The sequence below is a fragment of the Lagenorhynchus albirostris genome, chromosome 16 (assembly GCF_949774975.1).
Source record: "Lagenorhynchus albirostris chromosome 16, mLagAlb1.1, whole genome shotgun sequence".
In the NCBI taxonomy this organism is placed as follows: domain Eukaryota; kingdom Metazoa; phylum Chordata; class Mammalia; order Artiodactyla; family Delphinidae; genus Lagenorhynchus; species Lagenorhynchus albirostris.
Genome location: NC_083110.1, coordinates 43314014 through 43327298, shown reverse-complemented (window position 1 = coordinate 43327298; position 13285 = coordinate 43314014). Strand labels below are relative to the sequence as shown.

The 13285-nt window shown below is 36.8% G+C and overlaps 1 protein-coding gene across 1 annotated transcript in view; it reads right to left on the bottom strand.

The window, feature by feature from the left end:
• Positions 1 to 13285, bottom strand: part of PCDH15 (protocadherin related 15) — an 817584-nt gene that overhangs the window by 384857 nt on the left and 419442 nt on the right. Inside the window, exon 9 of the mRNA XM_060127128.1 lies at positions 1552 to 1722. Coding sequence (XP_059983111.1) covers positions 1552 to 1722 — 171 coding nt within the window. The remainder of the gene's footprint in view (positions 1 to 1551; positions 1723 to 13285) is intronic.

The following is a 13285-nucleotide window of genomic DNA, read 5'->3' as shown; positions in this document are numbered from 1 at the left end:
CTCTGTCTTTATTTACTTCTCTCGGTACGTCAAGTACTGTTAAACATTCATCATACTGGTTCACTGATTTTAGTCTTATTATATCAGTATTCCCCTTCTCTTGGGATCTCTCTGGTACACCAGCTACATAAATTAACTCAAAAATAAATTAATACTAAAAATATTTTTTGTCATGATTTCAACTAAGCCTTTCAAAGAAAAGTTCAATGTTCATATCATTAAGGCTTCTCACTCATATTCAACAAAAATAATATCATGACATATAACTTTAGGTAACCTATGAATGTTTGTCTAGACAATCTCTACATTAGCTTTTTTGTCTGCAAAATTACTCCATTTAGCTGAAAATTTATATTATTTTCTTCACTCAATGCACATCATAACATTTATTCTTTTTTTCCCGGCTTATTTTTTTCATGCAAGCCAATTAGACCAGTAATCATTTATGCCAACAGACACAAAAGTGATTTTCAGCCATTTAAGAGCTACTGTTATGTTAGTAAAGCTAGCAGGTAAAATACTGGATAAAGTAATTGGTAAAATATAGGATAAGAATTCTTTGAAGTGACTGGAATGCAGTGTAATTTACACTTAGGAGAAGGGATTTCTGTTCTATTCTTTTAAATATTTCAAATAGAGGACCCCCAAACCACAGTTCTCAAATGTTTGAGAAAAAAATTCAAATACCTTGCAACAAATTCTGACAGCATCAGCCATGTTACTAACCCAGAAGGCTGAATGCTTTCCAGAGGAACAGCAAAGACGTTAATCAAATAGTTCACTCCTAGGAATTTGACTGCTCTAAAAGAGAATTCATTTTTTTCTTTTTTTTTTTTACTTTTAAGGGAGAAATTGATATTTTAGCCTAAGCAGGATATCTGTTAGCCTTATAAGTTTTATTCTTAGGTATGTATATTTATCATCCAGGCAGGTCTAAGGTATGAATTCCAGGCTGACAGCAAGTTAAGATTTATTAGAATTATAAAAAACAAATGCAGAATTGAGTGTAGAAAATAGGTACTCATGCTTTAACTTTTTGTTTCTTTAAAATACATCTTTAACTAATAAATATTGAATATTTGAATTCAGGATTCATTAGCTCCCACCTTCAAACAGCCAAGCATAATCTCCAATAATATTTCAGGGCTCTAAGAGACAAGAGAGTATCCTGTTGACTTGTGTGTCCTCTGACTTAGGGCTGCATGTTTACATGTGAATTTAAGGAAATGCTGGAGTCATTTCTTGGGGTTTCCCAGTATATGTTGGTAACTGAAATTTGTTATGCTTTACACACAGAAAAAAAATAAAATAATCAGAGTCAAATGGGCTGTTGCTTCATGACATACTTTCTACTTTGTAAATGATGTAATTATGCATTATGACCAAAAGTTTACCCATACTGTCTCAAAATGGTTTTGAACATAAATATTTTTCAATACCAATCTAGTGAAGTTTCCTATTTTCACTGAATATGTGTTCAAAATACTTGAACAGGATCACACTGGGGTTAGAGAGGTGGAAGTGAAGAAGAAAAGATGGGAGTATGCTTACCGGAGTCATCAACTCAGGTATGGCAGCTTGATAGGTGAGTGGGCGACAATCACGAGTGTTTGGCACAAGGACACAAGGAAGAAACATTGGACCCAGGTCATCTCCATCTAGAACATCCACTGTGAGGGTGGTGGTAGTGGTTCGCCGTTCATTCAGGTTTTGTGCACGGTCCTGTGAGAGAGGAAAAAAGGAAAAGAACACAAGATGGATGCAATGATCCCTCTAGCTTGGCTAAACTGTAGACAGGTTTCGTCCAGAGTGTAGGCATCTGACCTCACTTTTCTCAGAGCATTTACTTTAGAAAATTTCCAATTGTAAATACTTTCTCCACAGCTCTGAGATGTCAACCTTCTACCAGCTCAAACTTTTGCCAGTTTTATAACCCACGACTCTTTCTCCAGGACCTAGGAATCATCCTATTGAAATGTAATAATTAATAAAGGAAGATAGAGCTTCTATCTCCCAGTGCCTGTGGGAGGGTAGTAGCCTAACTTCCATTGAAGGCTTTCTCCAAGTTGTGAAACTATCTCCCATCATGAGGATACAGGAATGTTTACTTTTCTTTGAGAAGGCCAGTTAAGAAAACAAAGATGACTCTTGATTCCTTCACTCCTTCCCCTACCCCAGCATTTTTTTTTTTTGATAATGCTTCAAGAAATTTAAGTCTATGAGATAAATATTGGTTATTTGGAAAAAAAAAAAAAGAAAGAAAAAAAAATGAAGGGGGTAAATAAAAGAAAGAAAACCCACCAGATCTGCTATACTCTTATTGGAGAAATGCTTTTGTTTGTCTCACATAAGATTGCCTATGATGAAGTATTTTGAGAGCCTTCCTTGTCTCCATGTAGCCTGCTGGCATCACTAAAATAACTTGTCTCCAAGTTTCTAAATGAGAATTGTTTTATTTCTTCATACTCTGGGACTCTAAAAAGCTACAATTTCTGAGAGGAGTGTCCTTGTAACAGTAAAGGGAATTATGTTCCCACTTTTTCTCTTATCCACTAGCCACAATATTGCCAACAGAGAACAGCTTTTTATTTTTTCCTGCTTTTTTGTTTTGTTTTCTTTTTCTATTTTTACTGGTTGTAAAGAAGTGTTCTAAGGCAAGATCTCAGAAACCAAAAATCTCTATTGATGGAATTTTGCAAGTGCAACCTTCCTGTAATGCAATAACTATGTGACTCTGAAACCAAGCAGGACCCTATAGGGCCCTCCTAGGTACAAATCCTTTCCGTGTTCCACATTTCTTGTTTGTAGGTTTCATCCAGTGTCCTTGACCTTCACTTAGTTCCAAAGGGAAGATTTAAACAGTTGCTAACCAGGAAAGTGAGGGAATGCAGAAACAAAGGAGGAGCAATCAAGACACAATCCTGTGAGCAGAAGCAAGAACTACAATCCTGCAGCCTGTGGAAAACTAACCACATTCACAGAAAGAAAGACAAGATGAAAAGGCAGAGGGCTATGTACCGGATGAAGGAACAAGATAAAACCCAGAAAAACAACTAAATGAAGTGGAGATAGGCAACCTCCCAGAAAGAGAATTCAGAATAATGATAGTGAAGATGATCAAGGACCTTGGAAAAACAATGGAGGCAGAGATGGAGAAGATGCAAGAAATGTTTAACAAAGGTCTAGAACAATTAAAGGACAAACTGAGATGAACAACACAATAACTGAAATGAAAAATACACTAGAAGGAATCAAGAGCACAATAACTGAGGCAGAAGAACAGATAACTGATCTGGAAGACAGAACGGTGGAATTCACTGCTGTGGAACAGAATAAAGAAAAAGAATGAAAAGAAATGAAGACAGCCTAAGAAACCTCTGGAACAACATTAAATGCAACAACATTCGCATTATAGGGGTCCCAGAAGGAGAAGAGAGAGAGAAAGGACCTGAGAATATATTGGAAGAGGTTATAGTCGAAAAGTTCCCTAACATGGGAAAGGAAACAGCCACCCAAGTCGAGGAAGCACAGTGAGTCCCATTCAGGATAAACCCAAGGAGAAACATGCCAAGACATGTAATAATCAAATTGGCAAAAATTAAAGACAAAGAAAAATTATTGAAAGCAGCAATACAAAGAAAAACGACAAATAATATACAAGGGAACTCCCATAAGATTAACAGCTGATTTCTCAGCAGAAACTCTACAAGCCAGTAGGGAGTGGCATGATATACTTAAAGTGATGAAAGGGAAGAACCTACAACGAAGATTACTCTACCCAGCAAGGATCTCATTCAGATTCGATGGAGAAATCAAAAGCTTTACAGACAGGCAAAAGCTAAGAGAATTCAGCACCACCAAACCAGCTCTACAGAAAATGCTAAAGGAACTTCTCTAAGTGGAAAACACAAGAGAAGAAAAGGACCTACAAAAACAAACCCAAAACAATTCAGAAAATGGTCATAGGAACATACATATCGATAATTACCTTAAACGTGATGGGTTAAATGCTCCAACCGAAAGACACAGGCTTGCTGAATGGAGACAAAAACAAGACCCATATATATGCTGTCTACAAGAGACCATACAGACTGAAAGTGAGGGGATGGAAAAAGATATTCCATGCAAATGGAAATCAAATGAAAGCTGGAGTAGCAATACTCATATCAGATAAAATAGATTTTAAAATAAAGAATGTTACAAGAGACAAGGAAGGACACTAGGTAATGATCAAGGGATCAATCCAAGAAGAAGATTACAACTATAAATATATATGCACCCAACAAAGGAGCACCTCAATACATAAGGCAACTGCTAACAGCTGTAAAAGAGGAAATCGACAGTAACACAATAATAGTGGGGGACTTTAACACCTCACTTATAACAATGGACAGATCATCCAAATGAAAATAAATAAGGAAACAGAAGCTTTAATTGACAAAATAGACCAGATATATTTAATTGATATTTATAGGACATTCCATCCAAAAACAGCAGATTACACTTTCTTCTCAAGTGCACACAGAACATTCTCCAGGATAGATCACATCTTGGGTCACAAATCAAGCCTCAGTAAGTTTAAGAAAATAAATTCATATCATAAATAAATACATATCAAGCATCTTTTCTGACCCCGACACTATGAGATTAGAAATGAATTACAGGGAAAAAAACATAAAAAACGCAAACACATGGAGGCTAAACAATACATTACTAAATAACCAAGAGATCACTGAAGAAATCAAAGAGGAAATCAAAAAATACCTAGAGACAAATGACAATGAAAACATGATGATCCAAAGCCTATTGGATGCAGCAAAAGCAGTTCTAAGAAGGAAGTTTATAGCTATACAAGTCTATCTCAAGAAACAAGAAAAATCTCAAAAAATCAATCTAACCTTACACCTAAAGGAACTAGAGAAAGAAGAACAAACAAAACCCAAAGTTAGCAGAAGGAAAGAAATCATAAAGATCAGAGCAGAAATATATGAAATAGAAACAAAGAAACCAATAGCAAAGATCAATAAAACTAAAAGCTGGTTCTTTGAGAAGATAAACAAAACTGATAAACCATTAGCCAGACTCATCAAGAAAAAGAGGGAGGGGACTCAAATCAATAAAATTAGAAATGAAAAAGGAGAAGTTACAACAGACACCGCAGAAATACAAAGCATGCTAAGAGACTACTACAAGTAACTCTATGCCAATAAAATGGGCAACCTGGAAGAAATGGACAAATTCTGAGAAAGGGATAACCTTCCAAGACTGAACCAGGAAGAAATAGAAAATATGAACAGACCAATCACAAGCACTGAAATTGAAACTGTGATTAAAAATCTTCCAACAAACCAAAGCCCAGGACCAGATGGCTTCACAGGTGAATTCTATCAAACACTTAGAGAAAAGCTAACACCCATCCTTCTCAAACTCTTCCAAAAAACTGCAGAGGAAGGAACACTCCCAAACTCATTCTATGAGGCCACCATCACCCTGATACCAAACCCAGACAAAGATACTACAAAAACAGAAAATTACAGACCAATATCACTGATGAATATAGATGCAAAAATCCTCAACAAAATACTAGCAAACAGAATCCAACCACATATTAAAAGGATCATACACCATGATCAAGTGGGATTTATCCCAGGGATGCGAGGATTCTTCAATATACACAAATCAATGTGATACACCATATTAACAAACTGAAGAAGAAAAACCATACAATCATCTCAATAGATGCAGAAAAAGCTTTTGCCAAAATTCAACACCCATTTATGATAAAAAATCTCCAGAAAGTGGGCATAGAGGGAACCTACCTCAACATAATAAAGGACATATATGACAAACCAACAGCAAACATCATTCTCAATGGTGAAAAACTGAAACCATTTCCTCTAAGATCAGGAACAAGACAACAATGTTCACTCTCACCACTATTATTCAACATAGATTTGGAAGCCCTAGCCTCGGCAATCAGAGAAGAAAAAGAAATAAAAGGAATACAAATTGGAAAAGAAGAAGTAAAACTGTCACTGTTTGCTGATGACATGGTACTATCCATAGAAAATCCTAAAGATGCCACCAGAAAACTAGTAGAGATAATCAATGAATTTGGTAAAGTCGCAAGATACAAAATTGATGCACAGAAATCTCTTGCATTCCTATACACTTATGATGAAAAATCTGAAAGAGAAATTTAAGAAACACTCCCATTTACCATTGCAAGAAAAAGAATAAAATACCTAGGAATAAACCTACCTAGGGAGACAAAAAGACCTGTATGCAGAAAACTATAAGACACTGATGAAAGAAATTAAAGATGATACCAACAGATGTAGAGAAATATACCACGTTCTTGGATTGGAAGAATCAATATTGTGAAAATGACTAAACTACCCAAAGCAATCTACAGATTAAATGCAATCCCTATCAAATTTACCAATGGCATTTTTTACGTAACTAGAAGAAAAAAATCTTAAACTTTGTATGGAGACACAAAAAACCCCGAATAGCCAAAGCAGTCTTGAGGGAAAAAAACGGAGCTGGAGGAATCAGACTCCCTGACTACAGACTATACTACAAAGCTACAGTAATCAAGACAATATGGTACTGGCACAAAAACAGAAACATAGATCAATGGGACAAGAAAGAAAGCCCATAGGTAAACCCACGCACTTACGGTCAACTAATCTATGACAAAGGATGCAAGGATATACAATGGAGAATAGAAAGTGTCTTCAATTAGTGGTGCTGGGAAAACTGGACATCTACATGTGAAAGAATGAAATTAGAACACTCCTTAACACCATACACAAAAATAAACTCAAAATGGATTCAAGACTTAAATGTAAGGCCAGACACTATAAAACTCTTAGAGGAAAACATAGGAAGAACACTCTTTGACATAAATCACAGCAAGATCTTTTTTGATTCACCTCCTAGAGTAATGGAAATAAAAACAAAAATAAACAAATGGAACCCACTGAAAATTAAAAGCTCTTCCACAGCAAAGGAAACCATAAGCAAGACGAAAAGACAATCCTCAGAATGGGAGAAAATATTTGCAAACGAATCAAGGGACAAAGGATTAATCTCCAAAATATATAAACAGCTCATGCAGCTCAATAAGAAGAAAATAAACAACACAATCCAAAAATGGACAGAAGACCTAAATAGACATTTCTCCAAAGAAGACATACAGGTGGCCAAGAATCACGTGAAAAGCTGCTCAACATCACTAATTATTAGAGAAATGCAAATCAAAACTACAATGAGGTATCACCTCACACCAGTTAGAATGGGATTCATCAGAAAATCTACAAACAACAAATGCTGGTGAGGGTGTGGAGAAAAGGGAACCCTCTTGCGTTGTTGGTGGGAATGTAAATTGATACAGCCGCTATGGAGAACAATATGGAGGTTCCTTAAAAAACTAAAAAGAGAATTACCATATGATCCAGCAATCCCACTACTGGGCGTATACCCAAAGAAAACCACAATTCAAAAAGACACACGCACCCCAACGTTCATTGCAGCACTATTTGCAATAGCCAGGTCATGGAAGCAACCTAAATGCCCATCAACTGACAAATGGATAAAGAAGATGTGGTACATACATACAATGGAGTGTTACTCAGCCATAAAAAGGAACAAAATTGGGTCATTTGTTGAGACGTGGATAGATCTAGAGACTGTCATACAGAGTGAAGTAAGTCAGAAGGAGAAAAACAAATATCGTGTATTAACGCATGTATGTGGAACCTAGAAAAATGGTACAGATGAACTGGTTTGCAGGGCAGAAGTTGAGACACAGATGTAGAGAACAAACGTATGGACACCAAAGGGGGAAAGCTATGCGGGGGTGGGGATGGTGTTGTGATGAATTGGGCAATTGGGATTGACATGGATACACTGATGTGTATAAAATTGATGACTAATAAGAACCTCCTGTATAAAAAAATAAATAAAATTCAAAAATTAAAAAAAGAAAAAAAAGTCAGTAAAAATTGGCTTGATGAATAAATAAAAATATAGGAAAAAAGAAACAATCCTGCAGTGATAAAGCAGGACCCTGGTTCCTGCTCAAGGAATATATGTAACCATATATTTGAGCTCTTCTGCAGGAACTAAGGCCCCCACCCAGGTGGAGAATGGTAACTTCAGGGTGAGTATAAGATTCCTGAAACACTGCCCTGTTACCTCACCACCAACCAATCAGAAGGAAGTCTGAACACAGTGGAAGATAACAAAGACTCTGACTCCCCCCTCCCCAAACGATTAATGTGATTAACTTCCCCTTTCCCCCTTTAAAGACTTTCATGGTCAAGCAGAACCTTTAGATTTGGTTCTTGGACCCGAGTCCACCTTCTCCAGGTTGCCAGCCTCCTGAATAAAGCAACCTTTCCTTTTCAACCAACAACTGTCTCTTGAGTATTAGCTTTCAAGTGGCAAGCAGCAGAACCTGAGTTTGGGAACAACTCTAGTATTCTTTGACGTTTAGATCCATTATAAGACAGACTGTGGTCAAAACATGGGAAAAAAGTTTAAATTTCCCAAGTGTGGGGATTCACTAGACCCTCAGAGTTCATATACAAATTATTTTAAATTAAAGACATTAGAGATTGAACATACACAAAAAGAAGCCTTTTCAGAGTTTTCCTTATCTTATTAAAAGCAGAAACTTTCTGAAGTGAAGCTGCCATGAATCTCTTCCTTGGGAGAGTTTTATAGCCATGAGAAAAGGAGGAAAAAAAAAAAAGAAGAAGAAGAAAAACACTAACATCTACATAAACACACATTACCACAAACTTTCTTTGTCTCCTGTTTACCCTCCCTAGAGACCTGCTCCTTGTTCCCAAAGAAGTATTTTCTCCCTCCTCACGCATGAAGTGAGGTACATAAAACCTCATCTCTAGCTGCTCAGGGAGCAACTTCTTTTGTTAGCACTCATACGCATATACTTTATTCTTTCTAAAATACTTAATGAAATATTTTATTCTTTCTACTGTTAAAAACTGTTTTTGGGGTTTTTATTTTGTTTTGCTTTTTGTTCAGTTTAATTTGAAAGTCGCCAATTAGTAAATCTAAGAAGGCAGAGAAAAACATTTTTCCTTCTCAAGAAGGGAATAAACATGATCAAGATTACACTGATAATTATGATTGTTTAAACTTTATTTTATTTTATTCTATTCTATTCTATTCTATTTTACTTTATTATTTATTTATTTATTTTTGGCCTCAATGCACAGCTTGTGGGATCTTAGTTCCCTGACCAGGGATTGATCCCGGGCTCTGGGCAGTGAGAGCACAGAGTCTTAACCCCTGGACTACCAGGGAATTCCCCTGATTGGTTAAATTTATGGGGTATAAAGATTTTTTCTTAAAGTCCTTCTTTAATTGTTCTATATTTTCCATGTCTGTTTATTATATCTAGTACAGTTGAAAGTATAATAGGAGTAGCAAATGACACATGAGACAACTTTGGTGGTCCACAAATAAATTTTTTAAATTATACTTTAAATGTATGAATTGAGTATATATAGAAGACTCTTAATTTAACATAAATTATTTAGAAAACACAACTGGTTCATCAAACCTACTATTTTTTTTTTTTTTTTTTTTTTTTTGCGGTACGCAGGCCTCTCACTGTTGTGGCCTCTCCCATTGCGGAGCACAGGTTCCAGACGCGCAGGCTCAGCGGCCATGGCTCACGGGCCCAGCCGCTCCGCGGCATGTGGGATCTTCCCAGACCGCGGCACGAACCCGTGTCCCCTGCATCGGCAGGCGGACTCTCAACCACTGCGCCACTAGGGAATCCCAAACCTAATATTTTAAGATTATGATTGTGTAGGGGAGCAGAATTTACCACCCCCAAATATGTCTCTTTGGCATAGGATTATTTCAGGCTGATTATTTTTAAGAAACTGTAGACAGAGAAGTTTTGAAAACTGGGTAAAAGTTACCCCTTTGTATAAGTCATTTACGTGTACTAGGGAAATCTCCATTTGTAAAGGTGTCTCTCTGGCTGCACCAGAAAGAAGGAGATGAACTTATCTCTAGAAACTTATCATGCAGATGGCAACAATTTAAATCTGCATATCAACTTTACCCTTGTTTACTGAGCTCTTTCAGGTAACCTCCCATAACTGACCTTCTACCCTCAACATCTTCTTTTGTGTTTAGCTGAAGATGGTAATTAAGGTGAGGGCTTCTGCCATTCTGGAGTAGAGTTACCCTATTTTCCTGAGTTTCTCCCATGTATACAGAAGGCATATATGTGAGGAAACTTTTGTGTTTCTTCTGTTAATCTGTTTTATATCAATGTGATTATTAGATCAGCCAAAGAATCTAGAAGGGTAGAATGGAAAATTTTCCCACCCCTACAACTGCTTAGGATGTACTTTTTAAAAAAGACTGCATCAATCTAAAGTTTAAGAAAAATATTGAATGAATACCATTTTATGTGATATTGGATGTGTTACTGGCAGAATGGCGATTTCCTCAGTTCTTGCCCTTCTCAAGAGAAATAATTCAGTCTAGAGGCATAAAGCAGTTTTAAATAGCAAGAGTTTTATTAAGCAGAGTGAAAGTACACTCCTGAGAAAGGATGAGAGTGGGCTGTCTGGAAACCAGAAGTAGTCTCGCAATGGGGCAGGGTTAGGATTTTTAGAGTGGTGGTCCCTCCTTGTGTCCTGCATCATTTAACTGACAAGTTGATTGACAGCTTTAAGTTATATAACTTTTCTCCTAGTGTGCAGGTGCTTACCCATAAGCACCGAAGCAAAACCCACGTGGGTGGGGGGAGGCAAAAACCGCAATACTAATTTATTAGAAATATGGCACAATGAACCCTGGATTACCTTGAGTCACCTTTTAGGTCTTGGTGCACCTGTGCCAACCTGTGCTGGCAGGTTTACCTTGCTTGGTCCTGATATGGCTGGAAACTTAGCAGTGGTCCTTGACTAGAAGAGGGAAGATCTCTGGGCATGCTCTGATTACCAGTGTCCACATGGGGAGGGAAAGATGACCCCATCCAGGATGGGATGGGACCCACTCAAGTCTGACTACCTACCTAACAGATGTGGCAAAAAAGTTTGTAATATCCCAGAAGCAGTATTTCTATACTTGCATGTCACTCAACCTTACCTCTCATATGTTACAGCCAAGTCACTGTAATAGACAAAGTATAATGTTTTCTATCCTAAGTCTTTCAGTTTGTCAGCAACAAATCTATTACTATTCTCTGCTTCTTTGGGTTATTGTTGCCACTCCATAACATGGATACAACTGCATTAGAGAGGGTGCATATTTACCAAAATACACAATATAGGCTTTTGTCTTATACTGGGAAAAGAAATTGCTTACAAAGTGTTGAGCTATAAAATCTCGATTTTTAAGTGGAAACTGAAAAAAAAAAAAAAAAGAAAAAGATCAGATAACCTACTGTGGAGGGGAAAAAATAATTTTCCTCTACCCTTTTATGTTCTTAGATAAAACCCCTCAGTAGTAAAAGACAGATTAACAGGAGTAAAACAAACAGTTTAATAACATGTATACTTCCTGTATACAGGGGAGATAACCAGGAAAACTGAGTAACTCCCCAAAATGGCCCAAGTCACCACCTTGAATACCATCTTCAGCTAAAGACAAAAGATGTTGGGAGGGGAAAGCCAAATTTTCAGTGGAAGCACAGTAAACAAAAGGTATGTTTGTTATGCAGATTTAAATCTAAGCCTTCTCCATTGATAAGAGTTTCTAGAGATTTAGAGTCATCCTTGTCTTCCTGGTACAGACAGAAAGACACCCTTATAATTGGAGATTTCCCTTGTAAATGTAAATTGCTTCTACTGGTTTTCAGAGCTTCTTTTCTGTCTGCTGGGTTTTTTTTGTTTGTTTTTGTTTTTTTGTTTTTTATTACTTAGCCTAAAATAATTCTTATGCTTGCTGAAATGAAATTCATAATTTATGGCAAGATGAGAAAATTCCCTCCCCTTTAGTGTGTATCGCACATCTGCATTATTCAGACCTCCTTAGGAAAAAATATTCCTTCTAATCCCATCAATGGTCACAACTCCTTAGGAGATAACCTTCCTTCTTAATCTTGTAAGGAGTCATGATGACCCATGACCCACTACTCTTTGTACCTATAGATCTTGGTTGTGTAAACTGTGTAAAATATGTCATTTAATGTACAGCCCTCTGTCTCAAAAACCTATATAACTGTGCTTTGACCTCTAATGGGCAGAACAGTTCTGCAAGCTCTCTGAGAGGTTGTTCCTGAGTTATAATCCTCAGTTTGGCTCAAATAAAAATTTCCATAACTTTCTTAGATCACTTTATTCATTTTTTTTGTCAGCATGCTAAAGAGGCATATTTTAGAGTGACACATTCTGCTTCCCTTTACTACTACTGGGAGCAGAGATATAGTAACAAAAACTACCAACATGTTTTATGTGTACATGGAGATTCCCCAGAATTTGCCACCAATAAATATAACATGTTATAATGAAATATGAAAATAGGCCTCATGCACATTCCTAACTTGCAAGCCTCTGGAAGGTGTTGTTAATCCATGATGCTCTTTTTCCAGTTCAGAACCAAATTTGATCTTAAAATACTGTCTAAAGCAAAGCCCCTGACAATTAAGATAAAAACCGAAAAGAAAGGAATATTTTACTCTTTCTAGTATAATGCTGCTGCTCACAACTCTTCTGAATAAAGGAAAATAACATTCTAAATTGGGAGTGGTATAAATAAAACATAATTATTTACATAAATATTTTATATGATTTCATTAAATTTACATTTGCATTCATTGTTATGTGAAAATCCAGTACATATTAAAAACTAATCCCCAAAATCCTTCCTTCTCCTCTTCTATTTTCCTTCATTTCTTTCCTATCATTTTAAAAATAAGGTAACACTTTAAAATTTTAGACATTTAAAAATAAGATATTGGGCTTCCCGGGTGGCGCAGTGGTTGAGAGTCCGCCTGCCGATGCAGGGGACACGGGTTCGTGCCCTGGTCTGGGAAGATCCCACATGCTGCGGAGCGGCTGGGCCCGTGAGCCATGGCCGCTGAGCCTGCGCGACCGGACCCTGTGCCACAACAGTGAGAGGCCCGCGTACCGCAAAAAATAAAATAAAATAAAAAATAAGATATCATTAATTTAGGAAACTGTGACTGTAACTGGCAAGCAAGAATGTATCTCTTTCAAAGTTAACCAAGTTTGACGGTTTCATTTGTATTTTCTCAATGTGCGTTATTATTTCACATATCATT